The 23,720-nt window shown below is 44.2% G+C and overlaps 1 protein-coding gene across 1 annotated transcript in view; it reads left to right on the top strand.

Moving 5' to 3' along the window:
- The first annotated feature begins 1,870 nt into the window (after positions 1 to 1,870).
- HEPACAM (hepatic and glial cell adhesion molecule) overlaps positions 1,871 to 23,720 on the top strand; it is a 1,458,998-nt gene continuing 1,437,148 nt past the window's right edge. Inside the window, exon 1 of the mRNA XM_086958859.1 lies at positions 1,871 to 2,045. Within this exon, the coding sequence (XP_086814985.1) occupies positions 1,961 to 2,045 (85 nt within the window). The 5' untranslated portion in view covers positions 1,871 to 1,960. The remainder of the gene's footprint in view (positions 2,046 to 23,720) is intronic.

Raw genomic sequence — 23,720 nt, 5'->3', positions numbered from 1 at the left:
AAGCTAAAGGTGAGAGATTGTGTGCTAGTCCGAGAGTCCAAGCTAAAGGTCGGAGATTGTGTGCTAGTCAGAGAGTCCAAGCTAAAGGTGGGAGATTGTGTGCTAGTCAGAGAGTCCATGCTAAAGGTGGGAGATTGTGTGCTAGTCAGAAATCATCACCCTGGTAGCAATTTCAGACTGCCATTTGAAAGTACCCCTTGTATATCTCCTCCATGAAGGGAACTCAAGTCACTGCTCGGAAGGGCTGAGACATCACGACACAAAACATCTCCTCATTCAAAAAGTTGCATTCTCAATGCATCACAGCTTCCCACGAGAGCGAAAAGGAACTGGACAATCCTGATCAGGATGAATGGTCAGATGCCGAACCTGATATTGTGGGTTCTGGCCTACCCCACGGCGCAGGATGTTTGTAAACAGCCTCAGGAGTACCGCGTGATGATTCATGTGTTATTGGGCATGTGCAATCATTAGTCATGCAGCTGGTTTTAGCATGTCGTCCCTTTACACTACCACCATTGTGTAAATTTACATGAAAACATCTTGCTTTGCTTTTTTCCTTTGTCGTCCGGCATGGTGTGCTGTATGATGTTGAGTTTCTGTTGGTCCGCTTGGCGAAGGATGCTTTACATAATTGTAGCTGCCCCCTTCAGCCCATCTGGACACAATCAGCAGGCCGAACGGGTCTGAACTTCACCCTTACAAGTGAGCCCTCCAGTCATGTACGTTTGTCAAAGTCTGGAGAAGAGGACCTGATTGCATCCCTCGGTGTCCCAATGGAGAGAGACACTACAACAGAACGGCTGCCTGTCACTGCACTGCGCCATCACAGCAGCCCTGCAAGACCTTCAGAGAGCAGAGCTGGCCTGAGAGTAGTCGAGAGCTGTAATGTGTGAGTCACCGCAGTGTCAGTGTGCAGCAGTCTGGAGTCTGGAGCTGTTGTGAACTTCTTCACAAGCTCTTTTGCTTCAATATTAAATTAGTTAAATCTTACTGTCAATTTTACATTCATTATCACTACGGGCCCTACTCCGAAGTTAATGTCCTTCCATTTCTGGTGCTTTGCAGAAGTTTTAAGAGAGTTTCTCGTTGCTCAAATGAGTGTAATTTCTGATATTTATATGTTTCCGTCGTCTCCACTACTTGAATTTGCTCGCAAGAAAGTGTCACTCATAGTTGTTGAATGTCACTCATAATTACAGCGAATTTATGAAAATGTCACACATGAGCAATTTGAAACATTGGCAGCTATGTTAGATACTAACAGTGAAAGAGAGATTTCGCTCTGACCACACAAATTCATAAAGAAAGCTAGTTGATACAAGTATTCTCAAAGCCATTGTGCCTGACTTTAATAAGCCCACGCATTTAAATACAGCCTTGAACATCATTAGGTGCGCTCGCCCATTAAAGCCAACCATCAGGGGCGGCTCTAGGCTCATGGCGGCCCTGGGCAGGGAGCGTAGGTAGGGGGCCCGGAAGAGGGTGTCCGGGCGGGACAGAGCACTCTGGAGCTAAGGAAGGTGGAACAGAGCCGGAAGCCGCCAAATCCCTGCCAGGGGCCGCCATGCAAATACGTATCCATCCTCAGAGGATTATTATATTAAGGATATATATTGGCGTGGTGGCCCCTGGGGTTTGGTAGCCCTGTGCAGGTGCCCAGCTTGCACATGCTTAAAGCCTCCCCTGCAACCATATTGGCTTTGCCAAGGCTTGTTAAGTAATCACACCTTTCCCCAGTCTTAAACATTGAGAGCGAACAGCTCAGAGAACCGGAATATGCCAGTTCTGGGCTAAACAATGCGAAAGGGAAAGACAGAATACACAGAGCTTTCTCTATTCAATGGGAAGTTGGCAGGGCTTCGCATTTGCCGAGCAGCGTGGACGGGGCCAGGGGAAGCACACAGAGTGCAAAAACCATGCAGATCGTCCGGGACAGGAACCCTGCGCTACACACAAGATGAAGGCGGCGAAGTACGACCTCTCAAGAGGTTTCAGCACTCGAGACCTTGTGCACATTTTGTGCCTCATATTGATGCAAACAGGTATGATGAGAACTGTACACTTGGAAACACGTGGGAATGGTTTGCTTGGTTGTTTTTTCATCAAAGGCTTTGATCTCGGGGGTCTATCTGCGTAGTTTTCGGTCAATATTGAAGATCTGGGCTGCAGGTGGAACCAATGCAGGACGCTTGGCTAGTGCATCAGTGCTTTTGAATTGGGGATGAGGCTGTCTTGTACATCAGCAGTGATTCAGGTAGAATTTACTAAGGGTTTTACCTTCGGCAATTCAGTATATGCAATTTCTATGTTGGTGCTTTCATAAAGTTCTTGAAACTTTTGTATACGCAGTTAAAATATTCACCATAAAAACGATATCAGTTCGACGAACTATGCACTGTTCCTTGTGCCAGAGAATGCATTTTTTTAAACTGTATTGTTGCCAACCTACTTGCGGGAATACATTGTACTGTTTGTCCTGCATTGGTGCATGTTTATGACTAATATGCTAAGCAAGCCTAACAGGAAGTCTCAAATGTGGTCCTTTTTATGTTGTATGATTTTTCTAAACTTAAATGTACACTATTCGGATTCACTGAACTATTTTTTTCCAATAAAAGTGCAGTCAAATTAAGGGTCATATTTACTAACAATTTGCACTGGGTTGCATCACAGAAGTGACAGTGTAAAATGTTGCTGCCATTGAAAAGTAGTCCTATAGTAATACAAAGTTACACTAGCCTACTTTGGTGCTATTTTGCATAAAGTGAGGAGTCCCATAGGTGGTGCAAGCTCTCTCTAAAATATATCTAATATTCTACTAAAAAGGGTAGACAGGCCTTTTCATGCAACATTACATGCATACTGTGAAGTACATAGGGTGATCAACTGGCAATGGTGCAAATTCAGGAAGTTGAGTGTAAAAATTCAGGACAAAGCGTCAAAATTCAGGACAAAAATGCAGGACAAAAGGTACGTTTTACAGACACAGAGGAGGTCGCGCAATAGAAAATAATTAAGCTCATCCATATCCATACAAATTCAAGCATTTGCAAGCCTATCCATCATGTATCCTTCCATCCATATTTTCACTCATCCAGCCATTATCCATCTATCCACCCTTTCACCCTATCCATCGGTACACTCATCCATCCATTCACTCATCCACTCATCCACCCAGCCTTTTAGCCTTTAACCCATCCAGCCATCCTTTCACTTACTCAGCCATCCACCCAGTCACGCATGCTTCCACCCATTAACCCTTTCAGTCATCCATCTATCCATCCTCCCTTTCTAACTCCATCAACCCTTTTACTTAGCAATCCTCCCTTCCACCATTCCATCTACTCATCCACTCATGAATTCATCTATTGACTCTATCACACATCCATTCACCATTTCACTCCTTCACTCATCTATCCATCCTTTTGCCCAGCTACCCTTCCTTTTACTCACTCATCCATCCTTACATCCACCTTTTCACTCATCCGTCCATCCATTCACCCTTTCGCTTACCAATTCACCAATCCGCCCATCATTTCACTTATCCATCCACCCATTCACTTGACCATCATCCACCCTTTCACTCATCAATACACCCTTTTACCCATCCATCTACCTTTCCACCCATACAGATTCTTTTTACCCTTTCTCTCATCCATCCTTCCACTTACTCATCCATCCATCCTTACTCTTATCCATCCTTTCACCCTTTCATTCATCCATTCACACTTTCAGTGATATATCAAGCATTCCACCCATCCCTTCTCTTACTCACTCACCTAACTTTTCATAATAATTATGAGCTGAGCCTTTGTATCCAGAGTTGCAGACAGAAGAGGCCCATTAGGAATTTCACCCTGGCTGTACGTCCTAAACCAAGGGGTGGGGTGGGGTTGGGTTCACTATGCCCTTGCACATAGGCAATATGAGTCATGAGTCATGCATGATGCAGAGTGCCGGCCACGACGTGACTGTGACATGGTGTTGTTTCCAGGGCTTTAAGTGGGATGAAAAAAACTGGGGGTCTCTCCAAAGGGGATGTTCGATGTAATTAAGGGTGTGGCTCAAAACACCTAAGCTAAAAATCTGTGCTCAGTATAGTGTACCGACTGACTAGTATTTTGCCTTTTCTGTCATTGTATCCAAATATATAACACAACGAGTAACGTTACACCTACAACAAGCCAGAACTATTTGCTTTGTCAATTGTTGTTAGTTGCATGAATATAAATAGCAGCAATCATGGCTTCCTTGAATATAATATTGAAAATGCATTAGTTCTAAAATGGCGAGAATGGGAAAGAACTCTAGCTCCTTCTTTTTAACTTCTTTCACCAGCTTCTTTTCTTGAACTGGATTCTCATGTAGCAGCATGGGCGTTTTTGCACATTTCGTCTATCTGACAGAATGCCCAGCCCTAAACGGAGGCTGGGGGAGGCCCACTACTTGCTTAGCAGACCAGAGTACCTCATTGTCAATCTGTATGTGGCAATCAGACGCATACATAATGATAATGGGCGGGTGGTGCAGCTCTTGTTCTCAGAGGATGAGTGCAAGGCGGCACCATCAGGGAGTTGAGGCTTCATGCAGGGAACAGTGATGTTCCCTGCAATGCCCAAAATTACGGACAAAATGCGTCCGTAAAAAGGATCCTCACGGACAACGGATATGAGGTCTAAATTGTGGACTGTCCGTGAAATTTACGGACGTTGGTCACCCAAGAAGTACAGCACACATCCAATACGGGAAAGGTTTTAAGCTATGTCTAAGCATGCGATTTTTATACTGGAAGGATACCGTTCCAGGAATAAAAGCAAGGCTAGGCACCACATGCACAAACCCTTGCTCTATGGTGCAAGAGTGTGTGTGTGTGATGCTGGTCGGGCTCAAAAAGCACCAGTGCTGGGAGAGAGATAAACAGAAGCATATGGTAGTAGATATGGAGCTGTAATGTTCTCTTTCTTTTCATATAAAGCAGTGCAGCAACTTTGGCTGTGGTAAATGTTAGTAAATCTACCACTTAGTGTTTACATTTTCCAAGATAATTTGAGTACAATGAAACATGATAATCACATGTTTATTCAAAGTTTTTTTTAAAAACAGTAAAGTAGCAATTGAATTAAAAAAGACAGTTTTTTTTTCTCCAAATTACAAACACTGCAGAGGCATTACCTTAGTATTCACCAAGGTGCAATTAAGCACCATGTCACTTTTGTAAGATTACTCTGTTTTGCACCGTATGCAGTAGGGTGTAAATAGTAAATGAATGCATCATCAGTGTATATAATTCGGCACCAGACGTGGAGGTGCCACTTAAGCTCTACTCAGATGACTTTATAATCAGCAACAACCTTGCATTGCTTAAGAACATGGGTTAATAATCTGAATAATTTCACCAGAATTAGGAGATTTGAGATGAGTTACGCAAAGTGGTATGCTAAGTGGAAGAAGAGGGAAATAGGGTGTGCTGAGAATGGGGGCATGAGTGCACGCTGAAAATGATGGAAAAATTAGGCAAAGCAAGCAGACCGAAGCGTACAAGGACAAAAGGGATACGTGGAGAATAGAGAGCATGATAAAAAAATGCAAAAAGTGGATAGGCGGTTTGGTAGAAGTGGAAAAGGATTTACAGGAGAATGAAACAGGAGATGAGGAAGATGTATGTATGGAAGAGGAAGGCAAGGGCTTGCCAGAGCGGGTAAGAACGCGTAGGAAGTAAAGAGAAGTTGAATTAGAAAATACAATGACAGCAGTTGAAGAGTTGGCAGAAGGGTAAAAGAGGCAAGAGGTGGGGGAGGGTAGATAAAAGAATAGGTAATTGGAAAGAGCAGAACGAAAGAGTAAGAAGGGCATAGAAAAAATAAGAGATAGTGGTAGTGAGGAGGGGCGAAGATAAGATAATAGGGCTGTTGGAACATTGTTTTAGAAAAGGACTGAATAAAGTGAGTGAAGAAGCTATGGAGAAGAAATGAGTCAAAATGGGTGAAATAATTGAACAGGATACTGGGAAATAATTGTGGAAAGTTGTAGCACTAGAATTAAATCTCTTCCCATCCCAATAAATGAAGAAGAATGGAAATCTTACCTATTAGAACTTTACTCCGCGAATCCTAATTTCCTTTGATCTGACGTCTTTCTAATGAATTCCCCAAAAATTTCCACATACAATAATGCTCCTTCTAAGGGTGAAGTTGTTGGACTCATTAAAAAAATGAGAGCCTCATGGGCAATGGGTCTTGACGAAATCCCTATGTCAATCATTAAAAAAGAGCGAACACTATGGGCTACATATCTTACCCATTTGTTTGAATATTGCTATCTGCATGGACTGACCCTCTGGTCATGGTCTGGTAGCATCCTAATCCCGCTGTACAAAAAGGGCCAAAGACATCTCCCAGGCAGCTACCGGCAAATAGCCTTAATAAATGCAGTGGAGAAAATTTTTGCTCGCAGTATTCTTGACAGTATTACTGATTGGGTTGTAGAGGAGAACATTCTCCGCATTGAGTAAGCAGGGTTCAGGAAAAAACATTCCACCCTAGACAACATCTATTTGTTGAAACTAATAGAAGAGAAATACACTGTTTTTCGCAGGAAAAAAGTAGGCCTGGGTGGAAATCTACGCTACGCTCGCGGAGTGTGAGTAGTTTGCGCAACTACGCGCTGTGCAAATTGCACGAAGCACAGTGCAAAAATGCGTAGCAGGCATTTTTTGCCGGCTCGCGGTCCTCAACGTCAAGTTGTCGACCGCGAGCGAGCAAAATCAACATCCCAGTGAGACTTTTTCCTCGTTCGCGATCGGAAACATCTAGTTGCTGATCGCGAGCGTGGAAAATAAATCTCCCGGCAAGATTCTCAACACGGGGAGGTCAGGTTTCTCATTACGAGTGGTCGTGTATGCTCGCGAGAAACTACCAGTCCGCATTGAGAAATCTTCCGCTCGAGTACAAATCTACTCGAGCTGCAGAAAACGACCGCTTGGACTATATCTGATGCCGTTCACAATGATTGCACAGTGCGGACAAGCATCCGGGACTGTGCAATCATTGCGAACAGCATTTCCCTACCGCACTATGCAGTTCGCGTAGCTACGCGAAGCTCGCGTAGTGCGAAGTGCACTTCGCGTAGCTACCCGTAGCCCTACCACGCAAACTACGCCCAGGGTTAGAAAAAAGTCTATGTAGCATTTATACACTTTTCTACTGCTTTTGATAAGGTAGACTGGCCACTTCTTTGGAAAAAGCTACATAAAATGGGGGTGCCTTCAACTTTGTTGCCTTTAGTTATAGCCCTACACTCACAAACATGGTGTCAGGTACTAATGGGGGAACTCAGGGCCTATCTTCAGAAATTTCTACAGAAAATGGGTAGAAGCAAGGTTGCCTATTAGCACCTCTACTGTTTTCTTTATCTGTAAGAGATTTACCGGATTGTTTTTTCTTAATGGAAGGAGATGCTACAAAGATAGGTGGCTGTTCATTTCCCTGCCTTATATACGCAGATGACATTGTAGTTATGGACCTGAACCTTATTGGTCTGAACCAAAAATTGTCACAACTGCAGAATTATACGACTGCACAATTTCTGAAGATTAATGTTTCAAAAAGCAAGGTTCTGATTATGAAACGAGGTAAAAATAGAAAAGTCCATAATTTTAATTGGGGAATTGGATACGAAAAAATTTGAGATTGTAGATTCCTACCTCTATTTGGGAGAAGTTATTTCAAGCAGTACAAGGATTTCTCCCCACATTAAACATAGCTCTTGTAAAGCGGCATCGCATGCAAATGGCCTACGCTTATTCTATAGCGCTATGGGCCAAAGACATTTTTCACATTTGCTTTCAGTTTTTAAAGCTAAAATTCCTCCCACCTTGTTATATGCTATAGAATCCACTCCAGTACGAGAATGGAGGTTCTTGAATAAGATCGAAGGCCAAATTTTCTGCAAATTATGCAATTTTAATACTCGTGTGCCAATAGCCGCTGTTTGGCTAGAATTTGACTTGGTAAGTTCATTTATAAAAGGTTTAGCTAGGGTAATATGTTGGGGTTACCAGCTGAAGAACAGTGAGCCTTTTGCATTGAGGAGTTTTATCTGTCAGGAAATGTTTGTAGGACAAATGTATAAATATTATTTTTCTAGTGAATTTTTCTTTACACTGAATCATTTCAACGTGCAAGAGGACTTAGTGCTGTCTTTTTCTCTCTCAAAATTGAAATCTTTCTTAAAGATTTCAAGTAGCATAGTTAATCATCAGAGAAATATTAATATCTGTAGAGCAATGGTCAGACTGGAATTAATAGTTAACCTCTTCGAGGCTCATGACGAGCTGAGCTCATCATGAGCCATGGCGCTCCGGTGCTCATGACGAGCTCAGCTCGTCATGAGCTATGGATCGCTCGCATGCGGGGATAATTCCCCGCTGTGCTGAGCGTTCCATGGGAACCGGTGTGGCCGTAACGAGCTGAGCTCATCATGAGCACAGGAGCGCCGTGCCTCATGATGAGCTCAGCTCGTCATGAGCATGGGGGCGCTGTGCGCACCCCCCTCCTCCCTAGCACAGCGGGGGATTGACCCCCGCAGCGATGGGGTTCAGGCTTTCGCCCCGAGAGTTTCTCAGAAGTACCTTTCCTGGAATCTAAGCCACAGTATTCGCCGGTGGCTCACCCTCTGTCGCATGAACCTCTTACCATTAAATTATTTAACCACAAATTGGTCACTCAAAAGGAAAGGTGGAAAAACTGTAACTTCTGTAATCAGGGTACCCAGAACTTGATCATATCTTGTTTGTATATCCAGCTCTGTCTTCATTTCGGTTCAGGTGGCTATGACCAATATTTATTCAGAATGGCATTAAAAATGTATCTGCTCAAGAATACTTGTTTTTTCCCCAAAAATGTACCTGTGTTTATAAAACTTCTTAACTTTATTAGGGAGTTTATGAACATATTTTAAATTTTCATAATTATTCTTAGGGTTTGGTGGGCTGCACATTTAACTAGTTTTTTTAATAATACAGCCCTTAAAGCCCTGAGCTCTTATGTTCTTCTCGACCATCTGAGTCTATTTCTCACCTGTGGAAAATTCATACTTATGACTGCTGTTATCTCATTGCTGTTTGCACATAATTGGGTTTTTATCGTTTTTAAATAAGTTCTAAGGGAAAAGATTTTGCTGCTTTATGATGTACTTTATATAAAATATATGGTGCTGCTATGGTATGATATTTTTCTAAACTGTACTTATATTTAACATGATTTGGTCCTTTTCAGTCACTGTATAGGCTGTAACTTTGTGATTGCTGCTATGTTGTTGCTGTATATGATGCAATTTGTTTAATAATTTCCCGTTAGATGACATTGCTTCCTTATGCTATTCTTACAAATTGCACATGCTTTATAAATATATATTTTATTTTTGTATTCCATTCCTACTGGGTCACCATTTATATTTCTCTAATGGAGGGCTCCTCTTGCTGCCTAAAGAAGCCCCCAGAGCTGATTTTGGAAACTCTGTCTTTTGATGAACTAACTCTGTACAAAATGGTGTACCGACAATGATATATTGGTTTTTAATGAAGTGTTTTTTGTAATTATTGCTGATATTTTCAATAAGTCTATCTATGCACGTCTTAAGTGGGCTTCATTAGAGGTCCAAATTCCTAATAAACATATTGAATTGAATTGAAATTGAATAGCAGCTGAGTGTCATCCGTATAGGATGTCACCTTTATACCCAATTTGGCAATGAGCTGCACCAGGGGTGTTAGGTAGACATTAAATCCCCCATTTTAGTTGTTTAGTGGGGGAGGTGAAAGCGTGGGTCGAGACCTGATGTTCTTGCTCTTGGAATTATGATGCAATCCAATTCAGCACCATCCCCTGGATGCCTATACCATTAAGGCGATCTAATATGATGGAATGGGACACCGTGTCAAAGCTGCTGATAGGTCCAATAGCACCAATATGGCATTGGATCCTCCATCCACTGCCCAGCGTATGGAATCGGACCTCTCGATCAAGACAGATTCTGTACTGAATCCCGGGCGGAAGCCGGACTGGGATTCCAGTAGTAGGCCATTGGACTCAATGAAAGCTGCCAACTGCTGGTGGGCTAATTTTTCTAAAACTTTAGCGGGAGCTGGGAGCAGAGAAATAGGCCTGTAATTACTGGTGACTTCAGGGTCTGTGTTGGCTTTCTTCAGTATAGGGAGGCTGATGGAAAGCTCCCCTGTCTGAGTAAAGAATTATAGATGGCATTTAGAGGGAGTTTGAGGTACTTAACACGGGCACTGGGTCACCAGGGGACCCGGATTTACATTTCTGAAGCTCGGTCAGCGATGTTTCCGTGGGAATTGCAGCAAATTCAGAGAATACTGGCATTAGGGTATGCCCTGGGTTATTAGCATTGGTCCCCTCTGGGGGAGTTGCGGGGAAGGACGCATGAATCAGGGCAATTTTTTCCTAAAATAAATCTGAGATCCTGTTACATAGCTCCTGTGACGGGGTATCGAGTGTGGGAGAGCTATGTGATTTGTAAAGGACTTCACTACCTTAAAATCTTCTCCAGACTAGTCCTTGGCCTTGACAATGCGCTTGGCTAGGAAGTCTCTCTTTTTAACAATGAGGAGTTTACGGTATTCCTTTAGCGCTGCTCTGTAGCCATTTGCTTTCCAGTTTTTTGCATTCTGATTATTTGTCTCTGATCTCCTCTGAAAACCATGGAGCGGAAGGGGACGTTCTCGCAGAGTTTACAGGCCTCTTGAGGGCAATTGAACCAAGGGCATCGCTAACCCACACATTTAGGTTTGTGATGCTGGACTCTAGGCTATTTGAAATAACGGGTGTGGAGTTCTGCAGATGTAGGGCAAGGGACTCCGGGGAAACCCTACTCCAATTCCTTTTGAAATCTTTTGGTATGGAAGTTGCTCTTAGTTCACTCTTCAAGTGTACCTGTAAAGGGATCAGAAAATGATCTGACCAGATAACTGGCTCCGGGGTCTGCACAGTATTGTCTGGTAGTTTCGAGCATATACGGTCAAGAATGTGACCTGCCTTGTGTGTTGGAGCCGAGACTCATTGGGTCAGGTTGCAGCCCGCATGTGCAGAGATGAAATTTGCACTATGCGAGCAGGAAAGATCATCCACATGAAAATTTGGATTGCCTAGCAGTGTGAAATTAGAATAGCGCATGCTGGCCTGGGCGATATAGTCAACGAAAGTAAGGGAGGAACTAAGGCCACAATCTGGGGGTCTATAGAGAAGGAGTCCTAAACAAGAGACAGAGGCGGACAGTTTAATACAGAAGGTAAGTCCTTCGATGTTGTCTATCTACTCAAAGTTAGAGGTAGGCATCTCCCATGTAACTATATGGATGATTGCGAATCCACCCCCCGGTCTCTTGTTTTGTCTATTCACACAGATTATGCCATAGCCCTGGGGGATGGCTAGGGCCACAGCTGGGTTAGAGTCTTCCCTTAGCCATGTCTCGGTCAGGAACATAAGGTCCCAGTTATGGTCTGTTAAGGATTGGTGTATGTCTAGTGCATGTTTGGGCAGTGATCTGAAGTTAATGAGACAGGCTTTTAGCTCCACAGGCCTAGGGTGCTTAGGGAGTGTTAGGCGAGGACTCTTGTGTTGCTCATGGATATGTCTGGTGTTAATGGCAAACTTACAGTAGGAACACGAGTAAGTCTCTGCCAAATTACCAGGTGAAATGAGAGTCGGGTACTGGCAAAGAGGAGGTCTGAAGGACAGGACCTCCTCATGACTCCAGCTGCCCGAGTAGTCTCTGGAAATTTGGGCAGCATAACTGGCCCTGGCCGCTGTCCGGATGCTGACGGGCGCAGATGGACTTGCCCTTGGCGAGCCAGCTCACCCGCTGTGTGCAACCGCTGCGCGTCTGCGCCATCTGGTCCTAAAGTAGTCAGGATCAACTACCACAGGCGAGAGACTAGCACGCCACCCTGTTAATATGGCGGCCCGAAATGGCACACTGGAAGTGCTGTCAATCGGTATTTCCTGCCTCTCGCCCTGGTACCTCCCTCCACTCAATCAGCAGGGAATCTGCTTTGGTGACCGGGGAGTTGTCAGGAGAGACAGAGTGCAGGAAACTTCAAGGTAGGATTTAGGCACTGCAGAAACGTTTACAAATATTTAAAAACACTAAAACAGTTAAAAATACGATAATACCACATTAAATAAAAACACTGCTCAGGCAGATCAGGGTGAGTGAGGATAGAGCAAATAATGCGGGATCGTGGCAAGGTAACAAAGCGATACAGCAGTATCTCAAGCACAGTGCACAGCCTCTACCTCACAGTATGGGCATTGCCCACTTTGACAATGATTTGCAACTGGGCAATATAGGAATATTGCTGCTGTGCATCATGTCCATAAATATTAATAATAATTAACAAGCATTGGCATAGCCAATAGATCTCGCCTTTGGACTTTATAAGTGTTTAGTTATCCAGCACAATATGCGTGGTGCAACAACAGCAAGTGTGGCATGGTAAACACTTATAAGGTCCCAAAGGCGAGACCTATTGGCTATGCCAATGCTTGTTCTTTAAGTTGCCAGGTTTGAAACAGGGCTTCTAAAAGGTATATAAGACTACACAGTCGGGCAGCCACACTGTGTGAAGAGAGGAGAGCTAATAACACTGCACCGAAATTTGAACGCCCTTTTCCTAAAGAACATGGTATAATACTGTGCTTCAAGACACGTGCACAGCTGGTGTTTTAGGGCATTTTATTGCATCCAATCAAAAGGGATCCAGCTCACGGAGGGACCCCAATCCCATTAAAGAGAGAGATTGGGGCTGGAGTCAAAGCAACAGGCAATTTGGCAGCGTTCAGAGTATGCTTAGGCCCAATTGCAATTAAGAGTATGTTTGTCATTTCTTTCTCAGTCCTTGTTGCTTGTAATGCTATGTTATATCCTGGGATTGTTTTTAGTAACCTCCATCTACCATCATAAAGTGTCCCTGGGTGGTTGGGGTAGTTGGGAGCTATACATTGAGTTGAATTTGACACCTGTTTATCATCTGCAACATGCTCTGTGCCCCAGATTTACCACAGACACCACAGACAGGACCCATTTTAGCTACAAAATATGCACTCTCTGTTTCCTTAAGAACAAGAGCATTGAATCCAGGCAACCAACAGTCTTGTAAATAAAATTGAGACTAAACACACAGGCTGATCCAACAAGAGAACACAGCTTCTGGACAGCATCTGAGTCGATACAGCAAGACAAGCAAATTACTCACTTCAGAAAAGACCTTCTAACTCCTCTCTTTAAGCAGTATCCAGCCACTGACAAGCTTCAGTGGTGTTGCCACCCAATTTCCCTAGAGTCCTACACATGTTTTAGCCATGCTTGGCTCGAAAAAATTGGCAATCTTCATAAAATAGTAAGTAGCCATCTCATCCACAAAGGCTTGGTGCGTCAACACAATTCCAGTCACTGACCACACACCTGTGATACAAGCTCCCCCGGTGTCACTAACTTCCACACCCACTGTAGGTGTCCACATTATGTGGCTCCCTCTGATGGAACCACAAGGTGCTATGCTTGCCAACGGCTGGGATACTGAAAAAAAGACTGCATTTAATATAAGAAGCTGTGCTCTATGCTGATGCTTGTGGCGTGGCGTGTTGGAAACCCCTCGATGTCAGGATCCCCCCTAGACCTTGTTCGTGAAAGGAGGACAGGCCATCATCTGCAAGGGCCAAATACTCTGTAGTAAGAAGTGGTAACCTGTCCTCTTTATGTAACATAAGCACCGTTTCTGTGTCACAGATGTAATTGTTTCAGTCTCAACATACTTTCCAAAATGCAGAGAAGTGCCAGCTGAAAACATGGATGGGTAACCCACCTAACAAAGTGAAGTATGACGAATGTTCAGAACCTAAGGTGTCATACATGACATTGAAATGCCTAGCACCTAATTTGGTGCATTTAGGTGAAGGGGTGTGTTGAATGGTCACACAATGGAAATGGCCATTTTTACACAGTATAAGGATAGATTTTTTTAAACAATGTTCACAAGTTCAACTCACAATGAAGGTATTTTATGTATAGTCATCATTGTCCGTCTTCATGAGGGTCCCAGTTCCAAGCCCTGGAGTTTCCCGTGTCCTTCTCCACTTCCACTGTCCTCCCAAGGGAGAAGGGACTTGGACCCTGTGCGTCTTCTTCTCACAGCACCAAAATTATTGCAAAATGTTTGGGACAGTAGGACTCAGAAGAATACCTTTTCCTGCCCTGGGCGTGGGATGACTGTAATACCCACTTCTGTGTATTGCGTCATACGTTTATCATAGGAAAAACAAGTAGCCATGCACATACATTATAGGCTGGAACCTGTATGGCTGCGGGCATTGGTGGTGCCCCGGAAATTCCCCTGAGTCTCCCACTAGGTGGGGCTAGGAGCTAAACCAGCAAATTATTCACCCAATTGTGAATTATGTTACACCAGGAACATTTTCAAACGCCTATTGGTGGTTTTAGGAGAAGAACTGGGTAAAGAGAACTGTTTTTAATTTCTCTTCACTGTATGGCCTCATAAATCACATTTACATTTACTATTGTCTCACTGGGGCCATGTATGCCTTTCAGTGTTGCTGACGTCTGAGTATATTTCGTAAGTCTTTTTCAAGACATATTTTGCAACCAACACGACCCAACCGTGGACTCTCGATAGGAGGCCGTGGTCACAGAGCTGACTCGAGGAATGAATACATTACAGACCGTTTCACAGTTAGCTGCAAAGGAATATGAAACAGCATACTGCCTCTGTTTTCTTTTTCTCCTGATGAGAAAAGCATCTTAGGCTGCTTCAAATGCCCGTGGCTTTCCGATTGTTTTCCACCAGTATGCACATGTAGTTTGTTCCTCGTCTGACACCTAGTGGCGAATCGTTGTATCGGCCTCCAGAATCACAAAAGAGCAGTATATCGCATTTTTTCATGTTTTATTTTTATTTTATGAAGAGCTAACAGTTTTCCCGTTGTAAAGATGAGAGCCAACTAAAGTTGATTTGCACCTTACTTTCAATGATTTATTCGGTTTTATCACAGTAGGACGCTGTATGTAAACTCACATGGCTCTATAGAACAAGGGGCCTTATTTATGAAGGTCTTGCGCGACTTTTACGTGACTTTTAAAATGGGAAAAAGACACGCACCGGTGGCGCAAGGCCTTCATAAATAAGGCCCAAGGAATTCAAGTGATGCAGCGTCCCGCGAATGGTGCGCAAGAGAGCGAGCACCAGGCCATGGGCCTTATTTATGAAGGCCTTGCGTCAGTTTTGCGCCGCCGGTGCGTCACTTTTTGTGACGCACCAGCGGTGTAAAAAATGCGCCTCGTTGCGCCATATTTAAAAAGTGACGCATCTAGGTAGATGCGTAACTTTTTAAACCCCTGCGCCACATTATACCTGCGTCAGGTATAATGTATGCAGAGGGGGCGTTCCCCCGCAAAAAGCCTCGTAATAGTGACGCAGTGAAATCTATGAGATTTCATTGCGTCACTTTTAGGACGCTGTTGCTTCAAAATCTTACGCCTGCCTCACATGCGGCGTAAGACTGACGCAAGCCCTTTCACATGGGGCTTTCCCATGTGAAAGGACGCATTGCTGGAGTTGCATCACTTTTGTGACACACTCCAGCAATGCGTCACTTTTGCGCTTACAGATACGTCAGAAATACTGACGTATCTGTAACTCCTTGCGACATGATGCTTCATACATTAAATATGACGCATCAGGAATGTCGTAAGGAGCGCGCAGTGAAAAGTGACACATCACTGTTTTCACGCAGCGATGCGTCACTTTTCATAAATGAGGCCCCATATGTTTTGAATTACCACGCCTGTGTCTGGGCACGATAATTCAAAACATATGGTGCCCAAAGCCAGTAACGGCAAGCAATAGGCCACACACGTACCAGCGTGTGGTGAGCTTTTTGAAGCCCCCTTACAATAAGTCTCACAGGTCTGCTAGGCGAGACCTAAAAAGGACTATGATGCATCCATTTTTAATGCACCTTTTAAAAAAGGCACATTAGCCCCGGTAGTGCTTTTTCAATTAGTTTTAGCCACACTGCAAAGCATCCATGCTGCTGCACAGCACAGTTACAAAACAATGCCATGGCCAATAGCGCTCATTGCAAAACCTTTTGGATTTGCGAATGCTTGTTTTCTCATAAATCGGGATTTGGAACGCCAGGATCAGTGTTACCTGTAAGGTGCATGCCTGCGCGCGCGCACCCTGAACTCTTCCTAGTGCCCAGACATAACTTGTCAGGGTGCACCTCACTCCTACTCCACTGCCTAGATTAGGTGAGAGTATGAAACCGTTCCTCAAAGCTGCATTTAAAAACACGCAAAAACGGAAATTCCTCACAGCAGAGCAGCACACGCATTGGCAGCCTTGCAGAGGAGCAGGTTACCGAAGAGGGCATCAGGACATTGCAGAAGAGGGCACCAGGTCACTGCATCAGGTAAGAGACATACTTGCCAGGCCTTTTCAGAAGGGTGACGAGGTTTAAAGCAGACGGCTCTTACATATGCCGCTTGCTCTGTTATTATCCACGTTGTCAGGCAGCAGTCTGAGGAAGTCACTTTTACAGACTTCTGATCACTGCTAATCGCGTCTTATCTTGCATGGGGATGGACGAAGGCTTGGTTTTTTTGATGGGGGGCTTTTAATTTTGTGACAAAACTGTCATTTTTTTCTATTGCTTTTTTGTCCTTGGGTTACTTTACTTTAATAAGTAGCCTGGGTTCATTAACACAGCTCCAGAACATATTTAAATGTGCTTTCCATTAATTTTTCTTATTATGTATTGTTTAAAGGCTGCGTTAGTGATCCCTGACTCACAATTAAAGTAAACACAGGTAGAACGTTACGTGCCTTTGCACACCAATGACGTATTTTTCTCCAGGATAGGAGGCAAACTAAACAGATGAATGATCTGACTTTTGTTTTCTTTAGGAATTACTATGGAATCATTAATGTAGCTCCCGAACACTACTGTTATATTTCTATTTCCTCTTATTGTTCTAGGGCTACGTTAATAATCCCTGACTAATAACTAAAGCAAACACAACTGAATGATAATGTTCCAAATGATGAGGCAATTGTATATACTGTCCTATTGAGTATGGAGTATTGTCTGGGCCTTTGAAAAAAAGGCCATATTTTTCCCCCAGAAAGATGGCAAACCTATGTGTTAAATTGTGTTTTAAGGGTTGATCCTTTGTTAGCATGCACTAGCACATGTGTATCGCCTGAGAGACGCTGTGGCAGTTAGAAGAGGACTTGGAGCCAGCTTGTTACTTACCATTTTTTTGCTTGCCTGGCACTCTTCTTTACAGCCTCATAATTGACCAAGACTGGCACAACATAATTTCCATTCCTGTCCAGGGAACAGGGACCAAGCACTGACAGATTCAACTTTTGTGTTGTTTTTGCTCAAGACACTATTCTCAAAAGATGACTGTTAGACCTGGCATCCTTGGTGTGGTTTTCCCTGACTTTTTACCTCTACCTCCTATATTTTTGACACTGTGCCGTTTTTGCTGGTTTAGATGCTTTGGGCACTTTGCCACTGCTGATCAGTGCCAAAGTGCAAGTGCTCCCTGTTTAAATTATTATTGTGATTGGTTATCCACGATTGGCATATTTGTTTTACCAGTAGGTCCCTAGTAAAGTGCTCTGAGTGTGCCAGGGCTTTATGATTCGAATGCTACTAGTGGGCCTACAGCACTGATTGTGCCACCCACATGAGTAGCCCTAAAATGGTGTTTCAGTCCTGCCACTGCAGTGCCTGTCCGCTGTTTATTAACTGCCATGTTGTCCTGGCCAGTGTACACACTTGTCAAGCCTGACCCTTCCCTTTTCTTACACATTGGACACCCCAATGGTAGGCCCAGGTTACCCCCCTGGGCAGGGTGCAGTGTTTGTGAAAGGTAGGACATGTTCTAGTGTGGGTAACATAGCCTGATAATGAAATGCTGCCAATTTTGTTTTTCACTATTGGAAGGCTATCTTGCCCGTAGGATAACATGGGGAATGCTGTGTAACATGTTTACCTGCATATCTTCCCATAGCGGCAAGATAGACATATGGAATCTGGTATTCCTCAACTCAACTCAGAATTTAATAACACTTCTTTTAGGGAAGATGTTTTTGGGAAATATCACTTTTAGAAAGTGGCTATTTTCTTATTCAGCCTTTCTGTGTGCCTCTGCCTGTTTGTGGATTTACTGTCTGGTTTGTGAGTGACAGGGGCTGGGGTGGCTCCAGGAGACTGTGTGAGTCAGCACTAGGCTGAATAGACCTATATGCATGTAGAGTGGTGGGAGGAGTATCACCTGGGTCTGAATAGGGCTGTGCATGCATTCAACAATGCTAGCTCCACCTCCTGCAGTGCGTCTGATGGCCCTGGCCCACACTCACAAAGGAAGAAGATGTGCACTGGAAGAGTGCACCCAGAACTGGTTTGGACTGGATCCAGGACCCCTCACACAGGAAGAACAGAGATTTTTAGGGTATAAAAGTAGAGCTGAGACCCCTGTAAGATTAGATCAGGAAAAACTTTGTGATCAAGAAGGGATCCCTGCTAAAGAAGAACAGCCAGGCAGACTGAGGAAAAGTGCTACCATTGCTGAGTGTCTGGGAGCTGACCTGCAGTTGCTGTTATTGCTGAGAAAGAGGACTAATGGACTTTCTGCTGTGTGCTGTGTCGCCCTTGCTTGAATAGGAGCTGGCCTGTGTGCTTTGCCCCTCTTTGAAGTATACCTGTCTCCAAGGGCATAAGAAGAGCTGGCCTCCTGTTGGAAACTCAGGGATACAAAACTTTCTGGGAAGACGAAAACATCTTGTCAGTGCTGAGTGCATGTGGCTGCGCACTGACTGTGGCCTTGTGAACTTTACCCTGCCTGCCCGTGTGTTATTGACTTGGTGTGCTTGTCGGCACACAGCGGGGCTCTGCGTGAGGTCTGCCGTGCCTTCAGTGCGAATCCTCTGAAGGACTGTCTCGGCGCTCGAGAGTGCACTACCTGAAAAGTTAAACAAGGGTCCGAGATCACCGCCGCTGGCCTGGTACGAGGAAGGAGAAGAGAAGCGCTGTGTGCAGAAAAATCACAGTCGATGGCCCGGGAGCCTCGGACGCACTGTTTCCATTCATCGCTGACGTCAGGGAAAAGCTGCGCTGAGATTGGACTCAGCACTGGGTGTTGCCTAGCAACAAAGGGGCTCGTCCGGACAGAGCTGTGCTATGATTGGAGGAAGCGCGGGGCATCTCCTAGCGACCAGGCCCCCACACTCCTCAACAACAACAAAGTTGTGCTCTGAAGCCGGGAAGCGCTACCAAGAACGAAGCTGCTTTGCCGGGGATCTGCACAGACTGCAAAGTCCCCCTCCGCATTTAAAAGGTAACCAGCGTTGATCTGTGACTGAAGCCAGCGCAAGGGAAATTGTGCTTTAATGTGCTGCTGGTGGCCCACGCATTGACGAAGGGGGTGAGTTCAAGTATAGCACATCCCATGCCACAGCGGGGGCGAGATTTCAGGACCTGCTTCCTTTTGGAGACTAGCGCGCGCCCGCGCATGTACAGAGGAAGTGACATCCTGATTCTAAATTGAGCACACAAGTATAGCACATTCCATGCTACAGCAGGGGGCATTTTATCATTAAGGGCACTGATGAGGAGCACCTTATTTGCATTATTAGAGTGGCTTTCACACACTAGGAGCAGGAGTCCTCCAGGCATAAGGACTCAATCGATTCCTTTATTCTGACAAGCATGTTTTTTTTACAAAGTGAACTTTTGCTACACAAGAACATTGCTATAATGAACTTTTTTATGGACAATCCATTATTGGAATAGAATCTATTTTTGAATGTGCGATTTATGTCATTTTGACTCTGCCTAATCTATATAAAGTGATTTATATTTTTATAAACAACTGGTCTAGCGTCCTTTTGTGGTGTTTCACTATATTACTGTGAGTGTTGATACAAATACTTTACACATTGCCCTGGGGATAAGCCTGTTGGCTCGTGCCAAGCTACCAACGGGGTGAGCAGGGGTTATCTACAGTGTGTTTCCCCCTTACCCTGACAAGAAGTAAGGGTCCCTATTTGGACAAAGGTAGTTACCTCTGGCAACTAGAAACCTCCAATTTGCTCAAGACACTATTCTCAAAAGATGACTATTATCTTGTTCCAAATATTTCAAAGCAACATTATTTCTTTCTTTTGTGTTATCTTTTTCAAAATTGTGCTTCAGCACATAATTTTTCAGTATGCCCAAATCCACCCCACTCCAATCCAAACCACTCACCCCAATCCTCTCCACTCCAGCCCACTCCAATCCTCTCAACCCTCCCCACACTACCGAACTCCAATACAAAATAATATGCCCTATTCCAATCCAAAAACATCTGCCCCACTCCAGCCCAGTCCACCCCATTCCAATCCAACCCACCACAATCCACCCTACTTAATCCAATCCACTCCAAATAATCTATTCCACCCCAATCCAATCCACCATCCACCTCAGTCCAATCCACCCCCCCTCACACCAATCCAATCCACCTCACCTCACACCAATCCAATCCACCTCATGCCAGTCCAATCCACATCACATCAATCTAACCTTCCCCACACCAATCCAATCCACCCCAATCAAGGCCCCCCAAACCAATGCACCACACTGAAACCGATCCACTGCACTCAAACCAAGCCACTGCACTCTAGTCCAATCTTCCCTACTCCACTCTAATGCACTCACTCCACTCTAGTCCAATTTACCCAACTCTTGTCCAATCCATCCCACTCTACCCCAGTCCACTCCGCTCCACCTCACCTCATCCCAGTTCAATCCACCCCACTGCAATCCAACCAGCGAACGCCACTCCAATCCATCTACTCCAGTCCAATTCACTCCAGTTCAATCCACCCCAGTCTAATGAAACCAATCCACCCTGCTCCAGTCTACTTCAAACTATCCCACTACAGTCGAATCCACCCCACTCCAATTCACCCCACTTAATAAAAAAGCCATGCAAAATATATTTCACATATACGTATGCCGTGTAGTGTTTGTAATTAAATTCTCATAAAAATATTTTTAGTGCATACCAACCGCTTTTTTAAAACATATGTAACTAGAGTCTTTACTCTCAAGTGGTTGACCCTTAATTGATGGATGTACATACGCTAAACCGGACACTATAACTAATACTTGAATGAGATGATGTGTTCAACTCGTTGAGGTCAGGCATGGAACTTTCCAAGCTGGAGATGGAAAAATATGAGTTTACCTATTCATTCAATTCACCTACTGACTAATTTTTGCTTTTATCTACCTATGCAACCTTAATAAAACAAACACAAATTCAACAACATATCATATGTTAAATTAATAAAAGTAGGAAAAAAAAACAAGCTGCTGTTTAAAGATTGTGAGCATGTGCTTGCAGTACCGGATACATTTAAGTTCTAGGAAAAATATGGGTTTACCCATTCATTCATTTACCTACTGACTCATTTTTGCTTTTATCTACCTACGCAAACTTAATAAAACAAACACAAATTCAACAACATATGTAACCTAAATTAAATTAATTAAAAGTAGGAAAGAGGAAACAGGTGCTTGCAGTACAGGATACATTTAAGGCCTAGGGAAGGCTATCTTTCAACAGTGTTGTACATAGTTTATAATTATTTTAGTTTTATCATTGTAGCCACATTTGTAAGGAACATGTTGGCCATCTTGAAATTGTAAAACAATGATACACTATGGAAAATACTATTCCAAGATAGTTCCCTGGTTTAGATGCAGTGACTGATGCAAGGTCCGTATAGGATGGAGTGTACCACAGAAAAAATGAGCAAAAGTAGGCAGTCCATTGGCACTTTCTGGGGAGCTGCACTATGCTATAAAACATTGAAATGAGCAGAAGGAAAGAAATGAAAGGGGTTGTATGAAAGGAAAAATTGCTAACTAAAGGACTGGCCCATCAGCCCTGTCACAGAAGCTCAATCATTTTCAGGCAGAAGCTGCCAATGACGGAAGCACTCAAATGACAATAAGGTAGAAAAGTAATATGGTAGTTACCAGTATTAATTAACTATAAAACAAGCTAACACACTCATTGGATGATTTCATTAGTGATGTCATCAGCTATGTCATCAGTGATGTCATCAATTCTGTCATAAATTATGTCATAGAAAAAGCAATATGTGATGTAATATGGGAGGTCAGAAACAGTGCATGACAGGGCGCAAGGTTAACTTCTGAATTTCAGTGGTATTTCTTCTTCAAAATGTTAATGTTGCCTCTGACATATTGACCTGATTATAACAGTACTTAAATGTTTTTTTTTTCCAGCAAATTTCTAAGATTTAAAAAATATATATCTTTTATCACACTTAACTATAATATTACTTTAACCTGTCTGTTTTTCAGTACATTTCAGGCTTTTTTTCTTTTTAATGTAAAATAATATTTTATTACCACATGTAAAGCCATCCCTCAGACTTTCAAGGTATGGTGTTGGCCATAGAGTCTGGACTGCAGCCAAACCCGGCAGCAAACTCCACATAGGCAGCTTACCCCATGCTGTGCATGGCTTTTGGCTGTGCACAGCAGGGGATTTGCAACAGGGCATGGTCATAGGCCAAGCCCTGAAGCCTACCCACCCAGAGGCAGCCAACTCCCCTGCAGGCAACCAACCCCACACTGAACACTACCTTTCATCTTGTGCAGCATAGGGTAGCCCACAAGGCCTGGCTTCCAGCAAGGCCTTGCATCCAACTCCCCACAGGCAGCCACCCGCAGGGAGCCAACCCCAGGACATGCATAGCCTTTGCTCATGTGTGGTTAGCCGCAGCACCTCCCTTGCAGTCAAGACCTGCTTTCAACTCCCCGCAGGTAGCCCACCCCATACTGCACATAGCCTTTGGCTGTGCGCAGCGGGGTGTTGGCCAAAGAGTTTGACCTGCCGTCAGGCCCTGTGGCCAAACCCCCAGCAGGCTGAAAAACTCAAACTGTGCACAGCCTTTGGCTTGCGCAGCATAGGGTTGGGCTTCGGGCCAGGGATTGTATGCAATCCTTTAGAACAAAATATATATATAAAGTGGAGGGGGTGTACAGCCCCCTTCCCAGCCTTAATTGGCCACCCAGGGCAAGTGCCAATAAAAAGGTGAGGGGGCCGTGTGGGCTCCCTCCCCAAACTTAAAAGCCCCCAAGGATCCTATCCTGAGGGCCAACTACAACAAAAGAGGGAGAAGGTCACTCAGCACAACTTGTGAACCTTAAAAGGATCCAGGGATCCCATCCCTTGGGCCAAATAAAATAAAAAGATGGGAGGGGTCACCTGACCCCCTCCCTGAGCCTTCTTGGGCCACGGTGACCCAATCCCAGGGTCAAAACTGTAAGAAGAAGGGAGACACATCTCTCCTCCCAGATGCCCAAACCGGCCCCAAAAGCCAAATACAATAAAAAAGGGGAAGAGGCCGTGTGGCATACTTCTTGGAGCACTAATTGGCCCTGGGAACCCCATCCCTTGGCAACAAATTAATAAAGGGGAAGAAGCTCCTCTCCCTGAGCCGTATTAGGCCCCGAAGATGCCATCCCTCAGGGCCGACTCATTAATAAAGGGAAGGAGTAGACAGCCACCATCCCAAGCCTTTA

This window comes from Lissotriton vulgaris, chromosome 2_1 (genome assembly GCF_964263255.1).
Source record: "Lissotriton vulgaris chromosome 2_1, aLisVul1.2, whole genome shotgun sequence".
In the NCBI taxonomy this organism is placed as follows: domain Eukaryota; kingdom Metazoa; phylum Chordata; class Amphibia; order Caudata; family Salamandridae; genus Lissotriton; species Lissotriton vulgaris.
Note: the sequence above shows the minus strand (reverse complement) of the source record. Positions and strands in the feature narration are given on the sequence as shown.